Source organism: Chelonia mydas, chromosome 8 (assembly GCF_015237465.2).
Source record: "Chelonia mydas isolate rCheMyd1 chromosome 8, rCheMyd1.pri.v2, whole genome shotgun sequence".
Taxonomy (NCBI): Eukaryota; Metazoa; Chordata; order Testudines; family Cheloniidae; genus Chelonia; species Chelonia mydas.
In genome coordinates, this window is record NC_057854.1 from 47,885,145 (window position 1) to 47,907,144 (window position 22,000).

A 22,000-nucleotide genomic window follows, 5' to 3' on the forward strand; every position below is an offset into this window, starting at 1 on the left:
CAATCTGCCCTGGAGGAAAATTCCTTCCCGACCCCAAATATGGCGATCAGCTAAACCCTGAGCATATGGGCAAGATTCACCAACCAGATACTACAGAAAATCAGGACATCCGCATGCTGTTCCTTGCTTTGTGACCTTGAGCGAGTCATTTAAACCCTCTCTGCCCTGAGGTTCCCTTCTGTAAAGTGGGGTAATACTGACTTCACGTCCCATTGGTGAGATATAATTCATTGCCTGTGAAGTACCTAGAGCTCTTCAGATGTAATTTTCATACTTATTTTGCCTTCATCATACTAAATCTCTGTCCATTCACTTACTTTTCTTTTTACAAGTAATATCAAAAAAGGAAACACCAATATTTTAATAAAAGGGCACTGGTTTGGGTAGTGAACACAGCATTGGTACGTTTGATCCAAAACTCGATTCAGCTAAGTGCCATACTGATGATAGCCATATTTATCTTCCCAGATCCCAGGGAACAAGTTAGGTAACCTATTAGTCCTCAGAGCAAAAGCCCCAGTGAGCTAAGCACTTAAGTGTGTACTTAAGACTGAGCATGTGAGTAGTCCTATTGACTTCAAGGTTTGGCATTTACTTAAGTGTTTGACTGGATCGGTGCTCAAGAGAGGAATAAAAAGATCCTGTTTCTTTCTAGCTGACTGTCTTCCTTTTTCTGTCTTCAATGTGTCTGGCCCAGGTGGAGGAGTCCGCCATGATTGGAGTGAGCGGTTATGTTGAGTATCTCCGTGAACAGGAAGTGTCTGAGCGGTGGTTCCGGTACAACCCACGGCTCACCTGCATCTACTGTGCCAAATCCTTCAACCAGAAAGGCAGTCTGGACCGGCACATGCGTCTTCACATGGGCATCACGCCCTTCGTTTGCCGCATGTGCGGTAAAAAGTACACCCGCAAGGATCAGCTGGAATACCACATCCGCAAGCACACAGGCAACAAGCCCTTTCATTGCCACGTGTGTGGCAAGAGCTTCCCCTTCCAGGCCATCCTCAACCAACACTTTCGCAAAAACCACCCTGGCTGTGTGCCTCTGGAGGGGCCGCATAGCATTTCTCCCGAGACCACCGTCACCTCCAGGGGGCAGGCCGAGGAAGAGTCTCCCCCGCAGGAGGAAGCTGTTGTAGCAGGGGAGACGGCACAGGGATCTGTGTCCACCACCGGGCCAGATTGAAACGGGTTGTGGGGGAGGACCCTCTTCCCGTTTGGCTGTAAGCAGTCAGCACCGAGACGGCGGGCTGGTACTGTAATCAGTGCAATGCCACCACCGGACGGGATGTTGCCAAAACAGAAGATTAACAAAAACAAAGTGCTAAAAGCTTTTCCCCTTTTCCTCATCTCCTTGGGAAAAAACAAAACTGGGTCAATCGACTTCTGATTCAGGGATCGACGGGATTTTTTAATGTTTTTAATATATTCAGTAGCGATCCAGGAGAAGCAGTCGTTTTATTTCTTGACAGCATTTTGGCTCAGCACCTCGGTCTCTGTGGTGGTGGTTGGCTGTAATGGCCCCAGTTCAGTGAGTGCAGTGCACAGGTGTCTGTCTTCGCAACAGCTGCTGGTCCATCACATGGGGTAGCAGGGGCAAGGAACACTTACCCTCCCCTTTTCCCAGGTAGTTGTCATGTTAAAGAAATATCACTCTCCTGGTGGATCTTGCCCTACCTGAGTGTATTTATCCTGTCTTATTTTGGTGTGTTTCTTTTAAAATTTTAATTAAACCATTATTTTAGGGCTTTCTGCTTGCCCTTTCCAGGCATATGGCATTCTGCCCACTTGTTAAAAGCGGGCAGCAACCTTTGAGCAGTATTCTAGAGGTCAGCAAAATCTGAAGCGCTTAGGCTACTGAAAGTGAAATTAGCAGCTGTGAGGTTTGCATTAGACTCGTCTACATTTTTTGGGGAGGGGATTTGGGACAGGGTGCGCTTATTGGTGCTAGTATTAATAGCACAGAGCATTCCAACTTCCTGACCAGTTTCTGCACACTGCAGTGCTTCACATGTTGCCAAGAGTTAGGAAGAGGTTTCTTGTCTGGATGAATTGACAAGTGAGAGGCTGGCTACCTAAGTCATCTTTGGCTTTCCCTGCACTTGGTTTTACATAACAGCAATACTGTATATTGAAACAGTCCAATCCCAGTGAAATTATCATGGGTTGTTGCTTTTAACTATGTCTCCGTGTACTAGTTTGATAAGTTTATATAAATCAAATGCAAAAAAACCTGACATTAACTCCTCATAATGGTTCAGGAAATTCAAAGTTGCTGCTCCTACAGTAATCGTAACTCTGTCCCTTGCACATATTATATTCCAGTTAGCTCTGAAGTGAAGGGTAAGTGTACCAAACCCAGAGCGATATGCCTTCATCACGTCTCAGACATGTTTGCACATGCAAATGTGTTTATAAATTAAAAAATAGTACAGGTACATCGGTGCAAGTTCAAAAGAGCAAATGTCTTGATGCCCTTTTAAAAAGTCTTTAAAAATATGCAATAGTTGAAGAGTTGGCTTTGACTTTGATGCTGGGTTGTATGTAAGTGCAAATAGGAATGAACTGCTGGTCCTACTGCTGTTGGAGCTTGGAATTAGGAGAGGCTGCGTGTCTGAAGGAAGCCTGTGGTCCGAGGGAACATAGTGTGTGATGAGGGAGGATGAACATCAGGCTAGTGGGAGGAGCAAGGAGGCGTTTGAAAAACAGTGTAAACATTAGCACAGAATTGGCGGACAGGAGACCTCAGTTTTATTCCTTTCCCTCCTAGTGACTTGCGGTACTTCTCCATAGCAAAAAAAGACCTGTGGCAGTGAGTCTCAGAGCCTGGTCAGTTGACTCAGGCTAGCAGGGCTCATGCTGCAGAGCTAAAAAATAGCAATGTAGACATTTGGGCTCAGGCTGGAGCCTGGGCTCTGAAACCTGGCAGAGAGGGAGGGTCTTGGAGCCCAGGCTCCAGCCCGAACCCAAACATCTACACTGCTGTTTTTACCCCCACAACGCAAGTCCGAGTCAGGTGACCCAGGCTCTGAGACTTGTTGCCACAGAATTTTGTGTTTTGCTGTGTAGATGTAGCTTACAGTGTAACCTTGGGCAAACCAAACCTTCCTGTGCCAGTTTCCCTATCTGTAAAATGGGGGTAATACTACTTCCCTACCTCACAGCATGCTTGGATGGAAGAATCTCTAGAAGGGCAAAGTATTATTATCCACTCTCCTGTGTAACGTAAGGGTCACACTGCCTCCTCCACCTCTTTCTCAGCTAGCGAAGGCCATGATAGTGTGGTTCTGTGCGTGCAATGTAGAGTATGGGAATTGGAATAGACAGTTTGAATCTGGTGGTGCCATGATAGAATGCAATGAGGATGCTCTCTCAGAGGGAAGCTTTGGGGATGTTCTGAGGTAGGATAGTTGCAAAGTACAGTTCTGTTGATTACAGTAGAACCTCAGAGTTATGAACTCCAGAGTTACAAACTGATCAGTCAACCACACACCACATTGGGAACCGGAAGTATGCAATCAAGCAGCAGCAAAGACAAAAGAAAAAGCAAATACAATACTGTGTTAAATGTAAACTACTAAAATAATAAAGGGAAAGCAGCATTTTTTTTCTGCCTAGTAACGTTTCAAAGCTGTATTACGTCAATGTTCAGTTGTAAACTTTTGAAAGAAACACCATAATGTTTTATTCAGAGTTACGAACGTTTCAGAGTTACGAAGAGCCTCCATTCCCGAGGTGTTCATAACTCTGAGGTTCTACTGTATTTAAAACGTAGACATTGATGCCGTACCACCTGTCAAGTGGCAGAATAAGACAGTGAAAGCTGTTCTAATGAGTCACCCCCAGGACCATCAAAAGTCAGCAATCTAGTGAAGGTCAAACAAAATAGGACCGGAAATTTTAAGAGTGTTTGAAAGCGGCCACAGAAGAAAGGAGAGAGGTGGTTGTTAGTGTGGATTTCTCCAGAATCAAGGCCAGAGGGGAAATGGGATGCACAGAATATGCTGCGTTAGTCATAGCTGTTGAACTTACCAAAAAAAACCCCAAACTATCCTGTTCGCACTAGAGAGCATCAGAAAATACTTTTAGTTACCTACAAAATTTTAAGGGTTTAAAATTTAACTTTTAAAATACTACCAACTGTAAAACATAAAATTATTTATATATATGGTAGGAAAGTTTCCCTACTGAGCTTGCTGGGAAGAGAAGGGTGAAGGTGCAGTAACTGCTAGACAAGCAAAATTTCTCCGAAGCCGATGGCAACAAATTCATTAAGTGATGAAGGGCTGAAATGAAATAGTGAATGCCTTGTCCATATGACATAGCTGTGAGTTTCTTGAACAGGTTTTTACTGTATTGATACTGTGAACAGAGGAGATCCTAGTAATCTTGGATAATATCAGCACCTCCTTGCTCGCTGATTCACTCCTCTTAATTGGCCTGGCAAGAGCCGTGAAATTGTTTTTTACTATTAGCCTAGGCTAGTCTAAAAAATAAACAATAATAAAGCTTGTGAAAGAATTTTTTGTGTTGTGCAGCACTTGCCGTTGTACAAACAACCATTTCTGATTGCATGTGAAAGAGCCAATATTCTTGCCTAGGCCTCGTTGAGGTAAAGTTTATAGCTTGTAGCTAGGGTAAGTGTAAAGTATGGGAGTGGGGATCATTAATACTCTTTTTGTACATTTACTGAATGTGTATGTGTGTATATTTGTGTGTGTGGAGATCCTGGTGTCTCTAGTGCTTTCTGTAACAATGCTGAAAGCTATCTACGCTAGCAATTTGAGAACCAGGTCAGATGGGGCTGTTCCTGAAATTATCATCACTAATGGTTCAGTTTTCTAGTGAAAATGAGGCCAAGATGGGAGAATAGAAATGACTGGTGTCTTGCCTAAGATAGAAAAAATACTACTCATTTTTCAGCAAGGGTGCAGCTGCTTTGAGCAGCTTTTCATGACATAGTGATAAAAACCTTAGGCCGGTGTACATTGGCCATTATACCTTTGTTGCAGCTCCACTGATGTTGGGGGGGCGGGGGAAGGGACATATTTTTCTAGTATAGACATATCCTGGATTGGCTGGGGATCTGGCTTTGCATTTCAGTGTGTAACTGCAACTTTTCACCTTTGCTAAACTGTGATTTCAACCGTGATTTAAAGGGGCATGTGTAGAGAAGAGCTCTGTCATATATTAATACTTCTGTAATTAACATGTCTGTTAGAGCTTCAGAACCAGGGCTTAAAATCCCACTTGACTATGTGCCCCTGCCAAGAGAGGAACATGGATCATCAATTTCTGGAGAATATTGTTTTTCTGTAGTTGGGGGGTGGGGGGGGAGAGAGTTTCTAGTTCTTGACGGTTGCAAAGATAACCTTCCAAATGTGAACTGATGCAGGCGTTTCCCTGAGTCTACAGAAAGCTCTGGTCCCCTCACTGCTGGCCATAGCTTTGCCAAGTAGGAGCAGCGTGAAATTAATGCCACTCTGGGCAGTTTCGCTGCTGCCGCTGGGTTTTCTGTGACTAGCTGTGGAAAAACCAAGAATCGTGTCAATATTGTGCTGCTGCTTTTTAGGAAAGCTAAACTCCTCCTTTTGGTCCTCCTTGCCAGAAGGCTGGGGAAGGGCAAACTCTTCCCCACGCTCTTGCAGCAGCCATGAGGCTCTGGGGCTGCTGGAAGGGAAAAGAGAGCGGCTTCTCTTTCCCCACAGACTGCTAGAGAAGGGTGGATGGCTGTACAACATTTATTTGTATCTCTAGCCAGAGGCTGATACAAAACATAGAGCCTCCTACCAGGATCCAGGGATAGCAACCTGATAAGAATCCAAGCAGTTGAGCTAGGGGGGAAGCCACTACTTATCTTTTGTATGAGTCTCTGGGCCTCTCATCAAGTTATTGCACCCACTGATCATTTTCCATACCCTGGTCAGTATGTCTAGTCAGGTTGTTAGTAAATTTTTCAAGCCACCTTTTGTAGAATTCAGTTTTCAAAGGCCTGGATGATGAACTAGAAATGGAATATGGATAATTTCACTTCTAGATCACTGGTTTAAATCCCAGGGAGACAGGTAGTGACTAAACTTTGTTACCATCTGACAGTTATTCAGTGCAGGAAATACGTTTGGAACTAATTGGCAGTCTTTCTGAAAGTCTTAGCGAAGAGATGATCGTGGATTTAATGAGCATAGAGCCAGGACATGTGTAACCCCACACATGGTCCTTCCAGACCAGGGTTGAAACAAATTGACTGGGAAAAGCTCTCTTTTCTACTGCTTGTTCTGTATCTATCCTGTGACACCCAAGTGACCTCACTTTCCAGTGCTGTCAGTGCCCCAACTTTCACCAGTAATAAATTTACTTAAAAATGTGGCCTCAATCCTGCAAATGAACTAAGAGAGCAGACCCTTGCACTTGTGTGAAACCCCTTTGACTTTAATGGGGATCTGTCCATGCAGATCCATTTGGAGGATTTGGGCCTTAACTTTTATGTGCTACTGCAGAAGCAGATGAAAAATTATCTGGAAGATGCAGTTTACAGTGCAAATTAGCCCATAAAATGGATACTTTGAGTCATGCATTTTAATTAACAGCAAAAATTAGCACCCAGAAAACCTATTAGTTAAACTTTATAAAAATCTGCTGTTTTGCACACAGTGGTGCCTGACTAATTTAGAGGTGCGATTAGCGCATGCAGACGATTTCCATTCTCAGGCTGCTTTGCTTTGCTTTTGGAGAAATGTTTGGGGGATAGGAGAAGCCAAAGGAATGCTGCTTTGTGGAACCTCAAATTGTTTGAGCTTTTAGTTTGGGGTTTTGTGTAATTCAGGTTTGTCAGAGAAAAATATTTCCCTTAATTCTCTCTTTCATGAGAGGATGTTCTGTAGTGGCTAAAGCTTGGGGTCTGAAGTCAGAAAATCTGGGCTCTTTGAACAGCTGCGCTACTGATGGGCTATGTGTCATTGGGCAAGTCTCTATACCTGAGTTTCCCTTCATTGAAATGGAGATAATGATACTCATTGGGGTGGAATACATGTTGTGAGGCATAACTCATTGATGGTTGTAAAGCGCTTTAAGATCCTCAAGGAAAGGCTCTAGAACTAGCAAAAAATGTTTATTATTTAAGCCATCGTGATTCAAGGGAAATTTTTATATAAAACTATATTTATTTGTGACCAAATGGAAGCTAGTACTATGCAAACACTACAGGCTGTTGTTTGACCGCAATCCGTGTCAGGCCTTTTAGGGCTGTTCGGGGAATAGAATAGGTTGGTTTTTAAAAAGGCAGCAGTCCAGAGCTCATGTTGTGTCACAGCCAGGGGAACTGGAACCTCAAATTGTTGTAAATCTAGGGGGGGCGGGAAACAACCCATTTCAAGTGGGTGATAGATTTTGGCCAAAAGAGTCCTCCCATCTCTAGTTACTTGGGCGCATTGTTGCACGTGAATGACCAACGAAGTGCATACTAAAAAGGCTGTCTTTGAAAATGTAGCTTTTTTACAAGCATAATGGGAGATACAGAGCCTGGAGTTTGGGAAGGTGGATCTGAAGTATTACGGATGCTAGCTAGAAAAGGACGGAAGGTCTAGAGCAAAGGTTTCCAAACTGTGGGGCATGTCCCCCGGGGAGGGGCACCATAAGGTTAATGGGGGTGCGAAGACATGATGGGGCCATGCTCAAAGGCTAGGGTCAAGGGGGGGGCTGTTCAGCAGGGGAAGCATTTGGGGCTCTATGCAGCCAAGACCAGGCTCCCTGCTCATCTTGCTCCTCCATTGCAGCAGCCAGCAGTTATCCTCCTCTGCTGGGAGGCCAGCAGGGATTCTGTGAGCAGGGAGCAAAAGGCTGCACCCTGGCAATAATGATACCCTGCTCTGCCCCAGCACCAATGGGAGCCAGGCAGCTAACCCAGTTCCCCTGTGTCCCCCCACCCCTTCCCTGATCCTCCCCCTCTCCACAATTATGGAGGGGTGAGCATGGGACACAAATCTACAAAGGGGGCCTCAGCAAAAATGTTTGGCAACCTCTGATCTAGAAAACTAGGCAGTGAAATTTGCATGGTTGAGTGGGAGTCTGACTGGGCATGTACGTCTTCCATACCAAGGGTTCAGTTAGCTTCACAAGAATCTTCTTATCCCTGAATATTACTGAGGGAGAATGGCTGGGACCTATTGTTTTAGTGTCATTGTGCTGAATCTGGTCCCATTGATGTCACTGGAAATCTTGCCATTGACTTTGATGGGACCAGAATTTGCCCCATTGACAGCAAAGGGTCTGATGTGGTTTGTACCACTTCTCCATGGCAGGTAAGATCTCTGCTTCTGGCATGAATCTTCAGTCTTAACTCCTGATGTAAACTCAAAATATTCCTAGCCAGAATCTTCATTGCTTTATTTTACTTCCTATTCCTGGGGAGTCTAAGGTTTCAGGTTTCTTGCTGTGTTCTCCACCTCCAAACTGTGAAGAAGTTACTACTGTTTCCTTTAATTTATTTTGTTCTTGTTCATAAAAGTCAGTCAGTCTGTGATTCAGCTGTATCATCAATGTCACCATCCAGCACTTTGGTATCTTTTATGCCCCAGGAATGGATAATATATGTTATGGTGGGGGAGAAAAGAAGCCTTGGGTGAAGAAAGCAGAATTTTTCTTACTACAGCTATCATTAGGGATGTATAAACCTTTCAATATTAAGATGGGCTGCAATATTCTAATCAAATTTTAATTTTAATCTGGTCACGAACTACAGATTGCTAGATGATGCATCTTGGCAGCAGAAGGGCACTTGTAGAGGATGATTCTGAGCAGTTCTTAGATGTCTTATTTACATCCATATTTCTGACTTGAGACCCAGCGTTGGTGAATCTCTTAGGAATTTCAGCCTTGAAACCTTTGAGACTGGGTGGGGAAGGGAATGGATTAAAAAAAGAAATTTCTAAATTGTTTTTTTCTCTTCCAAAGTAGTTTATATTTTTTGGAGAAACAAGCTTTCTCCTTTTGAATCTCTTACTGGTTTCTCTGGTATCTTCCCTAGTGTCAGAGTTTTTCAAAGTGTGGCTTGTACGGTTAGTGTCTAATTAGATGGGACAGATTACCCCATTACAATCCACACCCCTGGCAGCTACCAGTCCCTAAAGAGGGTTTCACAGCCGCTTCAGAAGAGGCACGTGTCTTAGTGTGGTGGCTAACCAGAAAGCTCTCACGATGAGATCAGAGAGGTGGCATCGGGACTGATGGCTCTCGGTATTATGGCTTCGCCTATTTGGTAGGTCTTCTGTGCATTGGAATGAGCTGCTTTTCTTTTGCTTCTGACAGCAGCACCCTTTAGGTCTACTGGCTATTGACAAATCGCTGTTCGGCGTGGTGGGAAAGGGAGAGCTGACAAGCAATGACATTAGCAAAGCAAATTGCATCTGTCCATACATTTTGACTCTCTTGTAGCCACAGTAGAACATTAGTTACTGCCGCTGTGATTGGCCAGTAATGAAATGGCTGTTAGATTGCAGAGAAGTGGTTATTAACCTACCTTGAGTATAAAACAGCAGTCGCATACATGTGCATTCTCAGCCTGTAACACTCCTTAAGAGATCACCTATGCCACCAGTATAGCTGAGTCAGGGCTTTAGCCTGGTATGGAACAGAGGTAAAGCATTGTCTGCACTATAATGTGACTATTCTCCTGACTATTTCATCTGTAATGCAGATGGGTCCTACAAGAAGTATTGCAGCATTTGTGTCCAGTTCCCTGCTAAAACTAAGGGTTGGTTTACACGATGCGGCCATGCACAGTAGAGGAGAGTGAATTCTAAAATGCCCCACCATGGAAGGGAATAATTATTTATAATTACAAGCAGTACTATGTTAAGGTGGACTAGGGTACTTTGAGTGCATGCCAGCAGGGCCCATGCAGGCCAGTTAGCATAGAACACCTTTGGTGTGCTTTAGAATTCACACCCCTCTAGTGCACATTGCGGCAGTGTGTACACAAAGCCCTAGCTGGTGAATCAGAGGGTTACTTGTTAAGAATACATTGATCCAAGAAACTGCATGGTGCTGGCATGGCTTCTGTTAGCGCTAAGGTTTTGTTGCATTCAGATAATTTGGGAGCATATTCTGAAACGTATACTCTTTTTGCAATAGTAGGTCATTCATCACTGTAATTTAGACGTGTTTTTACTTGGTAGGACTGGGAATTCAGGCTTCCAGCTGATAGTTATTATGTCACTCACTGGAGAGAGAGCCCTCTGATCTCACTATACTTGTACGACTTCAGCAGAAGTGGGGGGCGGGGGAATGAATACAGAATGGTGTTTGGTCTATGTGAGCAGGTATCTTTCCCAGTCTGCTCACAAACACAGTCCACACACGGTATAGAGTCCAAACTCACTCCCCTCACAGGGTTCTGTTTTATTACCACAGAAATTAACTATAACATACATAGCTTCTCTCCAGGCTTGGCTGCTCATAGTGTTCCTCCCACTGCATTACTCAGCCCACACCCTAGATTGCCTCCTTCTAGAAAGCTTCTCTCTCTTCCCTTGTATCCAGTGGGGTAATGAGCCACCTATTTCTATGAGTTAGCAGAACTCACTGTCTATTCCCCAATATAATCAATGCCTCTTAGCAAGATGGGCTGTTTCAGGCAATCTCTGCCAGCTAGTCCAGTCCAGTCCAGTTTGCATTTACTGATTCCAGAGACTCCTATAGACAGTGAAGAGTATGGGAAGGCTCTTCTGTTCATATCTGGCAAATACAAAAAGATTTAAGTTAACCAGTTTCTGACTGTGACTGCTGGGTACTGTTCTGCAATTACTAGTTGTTCCATTGTGCTAGACACTGTACAAACACATAGGAAGACATAGTCCCTGCCCAAGGAGCTTTGTCATACGTCAGTTTTGTGAGGGAAAAAATTCCTTTAGGCCAAGGCTTCCCATGGTAAACCTCAGCTTGCAGTCAGCCTGCATCCCTTCTGAGGTTATAATGGACATACTAGTGCAGTGGTTCTCAGCCTTTTTTCACTTGCAGACCCCTAAAAAATTTCAAATGGAGGTGCGGATGCCTTTGGAAATCTATTGTCTGAATGTATGTTGAATTCTGTTCAGCCAGATTTCAGGCCAAGTCTTTTGCAGAGCCCTTCGACATAGTCCACGGACCACAGGTTGAGAACCACTGCACTAGTGAACTCCTAAGTGCAGTTGTCTTTAGCAGGAGCCACTGTAATAAACCAGTTAAAGGGAAGGAATATAGGATCCTGGGAGGACACACACCTAAGAACAAATATCCCAGTGGGGCAGAAAAGAATCATTGAACAAATGGACAAATAGGGTGTACATGGTACTTCTATTTGTATTGGTGCTAAAATAGTTTTAAATCATGTCCTTTTTGTTAACAAGAAAATAGCCCTTTTTTTTTCTCTTGGAAATGGGCAGAATAAATTTAAAATTACACTAATCTAAATCAGCTATAAACCCCCACCCTGATTGCACAGTGACTTAGTAAAGATACTCCAGGCAAAGGTTTTGGTGGGTGGTCTGGAGATTAAATTTTTGTAAATGAATGTTTATGGCACTGCGTCCAAGTCAGCTGTGACCATCTTGATTGCATAAAAGCATTTACTGTGAATGTGCCACGTTGATTTACAGCTTTAATGCTTGTCCTGGAAATTTGGCTGCAAAAACCAGACTTTTTTCCAGTACAATGACTTTTTGCACTTTCTGTTTATAGTTAATATCATTTAGTACCCTTCTCTAAGTGGGTCTCTACGGCAGGCTGATATCAGTGTTACAAGTAAGGGGCATGTTCTAAAATGTGGGGAGAGAGGTTAAGGGACTGCAGCCGTGTGTGAGGAGAGTCAGCATATACCAGAGATGGAGTGGGGACATCAAATAGTGAAGCTTGCTGATTATGGCCTAACATTTAACATGGCAATTAGCTTTTCCTCTAAAGTTTTCATTGTGACTGGCCACCTGTTGCATGAGTACTTTGGCTGTAGTGTGTCTCTCCAGTGTAGATGGCTGACTACAGATTCTGCTACCTTTGATGTCAGGAGCAAACATGTATTGGTTGGTTGGTTCCGCAGCCCAGCCTGTTGGATGAATTGTCTGGCCACCAGCATGGATTTCTTGGAGCCTGGTGAAGCCCCCTGTGTTGGTTTCTCTGCCACAGAGTCCCAGACTGATCAGAAAATTGCTATTTTTCAAAGAGAACCAGACCCAGCCCAGTTATTTGAAAGCTTCAGAGTAGACAAGCACTTCTCACCATGGGCAGATACTAAACTCTGTCTTCTAATTATTAAATCTCTTTGAAACTCTTTTTACATGAGGGTTTCCATTGCTACAGTGTGGTCAAGAGGGTTAATGGCTCCAGTGCAGTGGTTGAAATTAAAGCCACTGTACGTGTTCAGTTTAATCAGGAGGCGAGTGCCTAAAAACTGAGCAGAGATGCTGTGAGAATGGAATTACTAGCGGGACCAGAGCAGTGTCATCACAGAACTGAACCCCAGAAAAAGACATTTTCCTTTGTCTTTTACAGTGATCATTGCAAATGATGACCAAAATCCACTTTTAGCAAGACAGTAGTCATTCAGGGTCGGCCCCAAATGCCAGTCACTATATTGTATATAGTCAACTGGTTCAGTTTCCACATGGTGAAATGGGCTGCTCTGTACACTACCATTTAGACTTCTGTGAAGGAGAAGATGACTGGAGAGTTCCATTTACAAATCCTTAATGGGCCCGGTGTCTCATTGTTCCAGGGCTTCCATTTCAAGTGTCTAAATCAATTTTTAAGTCTAAACGTTTCTAAAAAACCCTTATGGTATGCCAATAAAATACGCTTTTGCACACACAAGTAACTGCACAGTTACCCATTTTATGTTCCCCTGTATGTTTGCCTGAGCCTTTACCTATTTGCACGTCCACACACATTTTGTTGGTGTAACTTTAGAGCCTTTTGTGTGTGTGAAAATATAGCCCTATGTATGCACTTTCAGTGCAGGGCCTATTGGTCTCTCTGTAGAGAGGGCTAAAGCCCTGTTGTAGCTCAGCAATTTGTATGTTTCTGCCACTCAGGAGAGACTAACAATAATTTCTCCCTAGGTCCTCTTTGGTATCAGATGCCTATGGATATTTGTGGTGATATTCACAGTGAATCAGATAGGTAGGAAATGATACAATAGCATTTCAGGGGACAACGCACTACAAGCACTTATGGCAGCCACTACAGTAACCAAGAATCTAGGTACTGTCCTTGAATCAGCGTATCACAGTTCATGTATGTCCCCTTTCAAGGCAGCTGAAGCAGTAATAAATATTGAACTCACCCACCCCCAGACCAGGAAAGTCATTAAGGCGGAGCTTCTGGCATTGGTGACTCTCGTAAAAAGCTCAGTGCACAGCTGGCCAGCCGTTCACTAAGGCTGATTGTCCCAGCCTAAATTGTGGATATGGCACAGTGAAGTCCTGTCTGAGAGCCCACCTCTCTTTTCATGCCATAGGGCCACAGCTGAGAGTGCAGTGAGCCAAACTCCCTTCCTCTAGATCAGGGGTTCTCAAACTGGGGGTAGGGACCTCCTCAAGGGGTCGTGAGGTTATTACATGCGGGGTCACGAGCTGTCAGCCTCCACCCAAAACCCCGTTTTGCCTCCAGCATTTATAATGGTGTTAAATATATTAAAAAGTGTTTTTAATTTATAAGGGGGGTTTGTACTCAGAGGCTTGCCATGTGAGAGGGGTCATTAGTACAAAAGTTTGAGAACCCCTATGCTAGATGGGCAGGGACTTGCTAGCATGGTGTTCTCTGGGAGGAGGTCAAATTTGAAATTCATGCTCCTCCCAGCCTGCCAGAGTCCAGTTGTGGGGGAGTTCAGGCTGGAGCTGTTTTGTGGTTTGTTGTGTTTTATCCACTGGTAAGCAATTATTTGGCATTGGGAAAAGGAGCCTTTAAACTTTGTTATGAAATTAAATTAGGCCAGGGAGCCCAGCATTTGGAATGGGCACCTACTCCTGCATTTATAAAGCAATAATACACTAAACAGGGTAGAGGCCGCTTGACTGTATTGCAAACCATAGCTTCCCAGCGTCCACTAGAGGGTGTGTTAGGTGATGGTGAAATAGCAAGTCAGGCCAGGGGTGGGAACAGAGATGAGAGGGAAGAGAAGTTATTGGACTCAGACCAGCATCCCCTACTGGAATGTCAGGCTTTGCCAAGCTAGTCCAAGCCTTGCAAGGGAGAGAAGAGTGTGTTGCTAGAGCAGCATTAGCAAAAAATGTATTCACTCCGTCTGATAACAAACTGATTCATTTAGCGTATGCAGTGCATGGCTCAGTTTGCTGCTGGTGCTCATGAGCCCGCTTTTTCTCTTGCAATATGTCTCTGTTGCTAAGCAGTCACAAATCCTACAGGCAGGTGCAAATTCCCACCTGGCAAAGGCCTGTTACCTTGTGCAAATGGGTAATATCCTTTCACTGTTGACGGATCCCAAACACAGTCGTGCTGTTATTAACGTGAGCAGGGCGTGTTTGAGTCCCGGTTTTAAAGCTTTGTGCTTTATGTCGTTGGTGGATGGGTAACTGGGCTGTGTACTCTTATGGCCTTCAAAGGGAAAAACAGGATCATGTTAAGAGCTGTGCTTCCTGCAACTCTCTGCATAGCATGCAGAGCCTGTTTTGGCACTGGGGAGGAGCATGTTGCAGACCCACGTGTATAGTGTTTAAAAACACTGAGCATTTACACGAGCTGATTGGAGACAGCACTTTGCTGCAGAAGTGATGGATCTGTCTGACTGACGTGTCCACCTGGCTCTTGTGCCGGAATTCTTCCGAACCAGGGCCATTGGGTAAACAGTAAGAGGATGTCTGCAAAGTGTAAACAGAAATAAAGTGGAAAGTAAGGTTGGTTTGGTGGCATGATAATGACAAAACTTGGGGAGAGGAGCCGGCTGGGCCAAGACAAGGAGTTAGTTCCACAGTTGTTTCTGGTGGTGTTTCAGTGTAAGTGTTGCTTTGCCTGTTTCTGGCAGTAGCCAGCAAGCAGCATTGGAGAGAATGGGAATGAAATGCACCTGCAAAGCTTGATGGGAAAGAACTGTTTGTCTCTAGCATGTTTCAGATGTTGTGCAAAGGGGGGGAGCAAATTAAAAGCCTAGGTTCATTTAGCAGCACCCAACGGTGCCTCTACCCTAATAACACATGTACTGTTTTTCAGCAACAACCAGCAATCTGCAGCTGCAGCAATGTTAAGCCACTGGCAGAGGCATTTCTGACCTCTTGACCACTGTGTCATGCATGATAGGCAAGGTGCCTGAACCCTGGCTATACTAGTGCTGATACCATTGCTCCCACCAGTGCAGCTGCGGGAGTTGCTGTAATACTTCACTTAATTTTTCTAGTCAAGGTCAGGAAGTGATGACAAGCGTTCTAAAATTTGTGCTGTGTGGCTGAATCAGGTGCAGCAGGCTTTGTCCTTAGAGGTGTTTCAATCACTGGCTGAAATTGTCAGTGGTGCCTGAGGCATTATCATTAATGGCAGTTAAGCATCCAGATTCCCCTAAGTGACTAAAAATCCCTTTCTCTGAAATTTAAATACTACAGCCTCTATAAGAAATTGATAATCTGAGTTTAAATGGGAGAATAACCGAAAGGATTGCGTCAGCACTGAAGGTGAAGGCAAAGTGAAGTGTAGTGGAATATCAAGGAGTTTCCAGGCCCGTGCACGACTTTAAAATGTGACTAATTCCCTCGGGGCAAGTGGCGAATGTGCCTTTGAAAATCTTGCCTTAGCTCTCTATCTTTTGAATAATCAGTGATGGATGTGTACGTCCATGAAATTACATTTCTTACCTAAAACGTGCCATAGAAATCTGCTGCTTCCTGTGTCAGACTGCAGCTCTGATTTTCCCTGGTTTACAAATAAACCAGGCTGTGTTTACCATTAGCATTATCATTTAAATGACCTCTCCCAAGAGGCTGTCCCATTCATATCAGTAACACTTTTGAAACATATTCAGGTATCTTTAAACACTGCTGTGCAACTTCCTTGTTCAGTTTTACATATTCTGATTTCATGAATAGTCATCTAAGGCAGGAATAAAAAAACAAACGTCTGCATTATTTTTCCATGTCAGGTTCCACTGTCAGGTTTATTAAGCCCCAGATTTAGCTTGCTTTGTATAAACCCTTCTTGAAAAACTCAGATACCCACGTCCCCCCCCATGAATATGTATTTTCATTATTTTTGTATTGTAGGGAAATGTATTTATTTAAACCTTCCCTGTTGGGTTTGGATTTCATACACCACCATTGAACAGAGCACGAGAAACTGTGAAATGGATTTAAAAAAAAGTGAAACTGGCCAGTCTAGTTTCAGGCAATCGTAGTGAAATACAGAAAATAATGGTATAAATGGGGAAAGGTAAATTTTAAATTATTAAATCTGAAAAAGTTTAAAAACCTACCTTGGACAAAGACCGTTTTTGATAGTGATTTTTTTTTTAATCTGATCATGTCACTGCAGCAGTTCCTAAGTTTTTGTTCTGCTTAGTAAAAATTGTACATTGCGAGGTGCATAAAGCCAGCAGAGGGGTGGGGATGGGGAGCCTGTTTTTAGCCAGATGTCTAGGGCATTCAGTACAAATGGGACTTTGTACCTCCCATGATGCTATACCCCTTAGGGTTTTCACATACACGGGAGCTCTCTGGGTTACTGTGAAGCTTTTATTTAATAGTTTTATATCCTGCAAATCAGTATGTGAACACACCTACCACACTTAACGGGGTGGGAGTGATTGGCAAGAGCCAAGTCCAGTTTGTATTTGAAGCCAGATATTATGTAAGCTTCACATTAAACAAAGTGTTGACAAGGAAATGCTCATTGAGCTTACAGCTCTGAGTTCACAAAAAGGTTTGAAACATTCCACTACTCTCTCTCTCTGCTGAGGAATCCTCTCCTCTCCCCCCAGAACCCTTTCAAGTCTGCTGCAATATAAATTTGAAGCACCCTCAAGTTCATGGTGACTCACATCACAGGCTTACTCTGTTAAAATGCAGTGGTAGGATTCAGTTAACATAGTGTGCTGTCTGGTTACACTCAAAATACAGGCTTAGGGCACAATTTGTCTTGTATCTGCCACAGTGGAGCTAGATATTTGGTGTGATGCACTTCTGTTCTTCCTAAGCATTAGGAACATCCATGTGGGGGTTCTCTGCCTGTAGGGAAAGCAGCATGTCTGAGCTGAAAATCAGCTGAGTGGCATAGAGAGTGGAGTTATGCAATAATCATACAATGCCACTTACCGAAGAAGCATTCCCTTTGGCTTTATTGAGTCACCTCCCTTGGCACCACATGACTTGCAAAGGATTCTGGGGCTACAGCTTCAGCAGGACAACTGAATCAGGGAAGTGTTTTTAAATTGAACGGGGACATGTTTTCTCCTCTCAATTATAATTTGTTTCTTTTATGCTTGTGTGTGTAAAGTTGCTGATTGATTTTTAGACTGGGCAACACAATATGAGAATCAATCTTTCTCTTGGAGGAAAACGGGGACGTATGGACTTGCCCACAGCCTTTTTTAAAACATGAGTTGGCAAGAGTAGGATGTGTTGGTTCTGTCCCTGAGCGTTCCAATTGTACTGTGATTCCTCACTTTGAGCTGTGCGTAAGATGAGTGACAAGAGAAGGAAACAAGGTAGGAGCGATTTTTATTGAAATTGAAAGCAAGCTATTCTAAACAGCGCTTTGTGGGGGAAGAGTGAAAACAAGGCCCAGGTTCCCCCCCCCCTCGCTTTGGCATCTCAGCCTGTATTCAATCTGGAATTGTCCCCATGGAGGGCTCTCTTCCCCCACTTTCTCTTGACCAAATCTCCCATTTCCCAACCTCACCCCCATCTTTTCTACAGAAGGCTGTGAATGTGAGCCTCAGTCTCAGGCTATGGGGCTACTGGCTTTTTTTTTTTCCTTTGTAAATGTGTCCGGTAACCTTGCGTCTTGCATCAAACGTTGTCCTATGCAGTCGCATGGTAACACTGAGGAAGAATAGCTCTGACTGAGCAATCTCGACCCATGCAGAGTGATGAATGGGTGCGTTCCCAAGGAGAATGGAGCATTTAGTTACTAAAGTAATTTAAACTTACTATAAGTGGCTTTTTATTGCAATTTGCTAATCAAATTTGATTCATAATATACTAAACTGACAATCAATTTCTAAAATACAGAAACCCCTTAGACGGGGAGGATTGAATATGTTTTCAATAGAAAAGAACTGGGGTAACTTTGTCCTTAGAAAAACAACAGAGAAAACAGTTTTTGTGGTGGTTGTTTTCTGACGCAATCACTCCATCCACTGAGTTGCATCACGCTGCAGAAGATGTACAGGACAGTAACTACCTCCCTCTGTCTGAGTGCTGAGGTTGCCATGCTACACATGTTGCTATTTACAAAGCTTTTATGTAGAACAGTGGTTCTCAAACTTTTTTCATTTGCAGACCCCTAAAAAATTCCAAATGGAGATGTGGACCCCTTTGGGAATCCATTATCTGTACATGTAGTTTAATACTGTTCAAAGTCTTCTGTAGACCCCTTAGACATAGTCTGTGGCCCCCCCAGGGGTCCACAGACCATAGGTTGAGAACCACTGATGTAGAACACAGATTTAATTTTGCCCCACCTGTGTTTTTAAAATGCAGGTCTGCTCTGTTAAGTGACTCTGTGAAAATGGCATCTGGGGTTGGGTGTTCATTCTAACAGACTCCAGCTTTGGGTTACAAGCCAGATCTTTTTTCTGACAGCCAGCCCTACAAACTACCTTTCAGTTCTGAAAGTAAAGCTGGGTGCTTTCTGGCTTGTTCATGCTCTAATAATGAAGGCCAAAGGCCTGTGTTAAACCTGTAAGACTGTGGACTTAACTCAGTTCCAGCTACAGGAAGTTAACAATCCTAGTACAGTAGGGGAAGACTCCAGCTCCCTCCCTCTCCTGAAGAGTTGTCGGTGCAGAGCTGACAGGTGCGAAAAGCAATAAATACCTTATTTTAGTCACTAGGCAGCAGATCTGACTCTGAATAGACAGGGGAGAAACAGACCCGCTAAGTAAAAAGGTGCCATTTTTACAAAGTCCCTTTTCAAATGAGAACAGCACTTTACCTAGGTTACGTTAAGGAAGAAAAACCCCATGCCTGAAAAAATGCACTTTAAATCTTAAAATGAGTGTGGCTGTTGCTGGCTTTGTAGCCACTTGTACACGCAGCTGGATTGTTTTAGCAAGAGTGTTTTGGAGGGAGTGATGTTGCTAAACCTTTGGCTGCTGCCATTGCCTGCTGCAGCCTCATAAGCAAATGCAGCTCTACCTCCTACCTCAGCATCCCCTCCTTGTGCAAGACTGTGGCCCCGGCTACACTAAAAAACCCAGGAGATTACCCACCGCAGCCACAGTGGGTGTAGCTCCGCCTGGCAATAGCATTCTCTGAATGGGCACAAATTGATCTGTGTGAATGCTTTTATAAGTGAGCCTAAAAAAAATTGCCCTCAGCTGTAGAGTGTGTTTTAACACCCATTTCTAATAGGTCAGAAGTTACACCAGTTATAGTACAGCAGATGGACCATCAACACGCCCCAGGCTTAACTCTGTTATAACAGGACTGAGCCACAACAGAGCTGTTACTGGGGTTTTTTTTAGTGTAGATGGGGCCCTAGTCAGTTCTGTGGTTTTAAAGTCCAAATGTTATTCATGTCTCACATGGACCCTGCTTTTGCCTCATGTTTAGAGTAACCAAAAATATAATAATTGGGACATCTCTTTAAAATGCTGACCTATGAAGCTAAAGCTGGTGTATGACACCTGTCCTAACCATTGAGACTTTTTTCACAGGTAAGAAGTTTCATGGTGTACTAATTTCTTTAATTTTTTTTTTTTTTTTTTTTTTTGGCGTGGGGCATTGTTAGAGTCCTTATTTTAAAAAGGTGACGTTCACACTGAGTCTGCAGTAGGTTGAAGTGGGGCCCTGCTATGTGTAATTTGGTAAGATCAGAACTGGTCTTAAATGATTTTACAAGCTTCTCCCAAACTGGTCCTCTCACCTTCCTTTCCTCTCAGTGATCCAGGCACACACCAGCACTTAGTGAGGGCTGGCTGGTAGCCTACACTGATTGTTGATGGTGCTGACAGGGAAGGGAAGCAAGAGGACCAGGGTTTGAGGCATAAGGGGGAAGATAAACAATTGTACAAAACATTTAAATCAGTTTAGAAAAAGCTCTCAGCATACAGCTTTAAGAACAATGTGAATGAAAACGTAGCAACTTGGTTAGGAATCTTTGAAAATTCTATAAATGTATACTTGAAATTCTGTTTGTATTAAAAACAAATTGCATTTTCTTCTTTCTTTTAACACTGTAAAAGAACATTATGCATGTGAGTGGTTTGAAAATTAAATGGTTTAATACTCACTGTTTTTTTTAGCGCTGACTAGTCTGTTACAGTGCTACCGTTCATTCAATCTGTTCTTTACACAAACTAGTAACATGCCATTCAAACAAGCTCTCCTGTGGCTGGAGCGGGCCCTGGGCCACCTTGTCTCTAGTCTTTCATTGGTCAGTCCTCCCCCCTGCATCTAAGCTCAAGACCCACTTGGTTTCTCTGCCACCCTCAGTCGCACAGCAGAACTGACAACTACTCAGATCGTAGAAAGAATGAGGAGTACTTGTGGCATCTTAGAGACTAACATTTATTTGAGCATAAGCTTTCGTGGGCTACCGTCACTTCATCAGATGCATGTAGTGGAAAATACGGGAGGGAGGGAGAGAGACACACAGAGAACATGAAAAAAAATGGGGGTTGCCATAACGAGACCAATCTATTTGCATCTGATGAAGTGGGCTTTAGCCCACGAAAGCTTATGCTAAAATAAATTTGTTAGTCTTTAAGATGCCACAAGTACTCCTCGTTCTTTCTGCTGATACAGACTAACACAGCTACCAGTCTGAAACCTATTCAGGTTGTAACATCTTCAGTCTCCCCAAATTCCCCCGTTTGATTTCTCCCTCCTAGAGATTCAGAGGCAGGAGAGGTGACCTTTTGATGGCCATTTTGAGTCCCTTCTTATAGGTATCAAGCCTGAAAAGGCCATTCTGAACCAGGATTCCTCTGTCCCTTTTGCAGCCGGACAGCCTCTGCAGAGAACACAGCAGTCTTGCTGGGGCTGCATTTTCCCCTCCCACAGCTAGGAGGAGAAGCAGCAAATGTCTTGCTGCAAGGCTGGAGTGATAGGGCAGCATAGGCCATGGTTCTATCAAGCCCACTCTCCCACAGCAAGTGGAAAAGTGCTCAGTTGCACAGAGCCTCCCAGAAAACACTGAATCAGAGGGAAAATAGCCTTTGGCCAGCACCTGAGGAATTTTTCCTAATATACAGCCTCCTCATCTGGCACCCACACTCCTAGGCTGGATTAACCAATTCTTCTTCGCAGCCCACAAGTGAGATGGAAGTCAACTCCTCCACACCCTCACCCAAAGGCCACCTCTACAAAACTAGGGCCTCCATCTGCGTCTATTTGAACTCCAGGAACCTAGCTGCTGCCCCTAAAGCGCCACTGTTTGCACGTGCAAGTGATATGGAAGCTCTGCCCTGAAAACTGGATCCAGTACTTGCTTATTCTTGTACTCTCCTTACCAGCGAAGGGATAAGGCCTAGGAATGGGCGTCAGGAGATTTGGCTTCTAATCCCAGCTCAGCCACTGCCGTTGGATAAGTTACAGACAACACTTTGAACAGTGGCCACTGATTTTAGGTGCTCAACTTGCGATTAGGGCTGATTTTCAAAGGAGCTGCGCATCCTCACCTCACGCTGGCGTTTGAGCGCCCAGCACTTCTAAAAATCAGGCCTACAACATTCTCAGGCTGTAACCCAAAAATCAGTGGCCAGTGTGAAAATGTTGAATGTAGTCTCGAGCCTTCCCTGCTGTAAAATGGGTATACATGTGTCTCAGAGGAAGCTGATTCTTAAGTGCTTTAAGATCCTCACCATAGT

General features: G+C 43.9%; 1 protein-coding gene across 2 annotated transcripts in view; it reads left to right on the forward strand.

The window, feature by feature from the left end:
* ZBTB37 (zinc finger and BTB domain containing 37) overlaps positions 1 to 22,000 on the forward strand; it is a 60,501-nt gene that overhangs the window by 15,759 nt on the left and 22,742 nt on the right. The window contains exon 4 of one of the 2 annotated variants that reach the window (XM_037906473.2): positions 698 to 20,421. The exons of the other annotated variant lie outside the window; for it this stretch is intronic. Within the exon in view, the coding sequence (XP_037762401.2) occupies positions 698 to 1,186 (489 nt within the window). The 3' untranslated portion in view covers positions 1,187 to 20,421. Of the gene's footprint in view, positions 1 to 697; positions 20,422 to 22,000 lie in introns of those variants that run through there. 2 annotated transcript variants of the gene reach the window in all.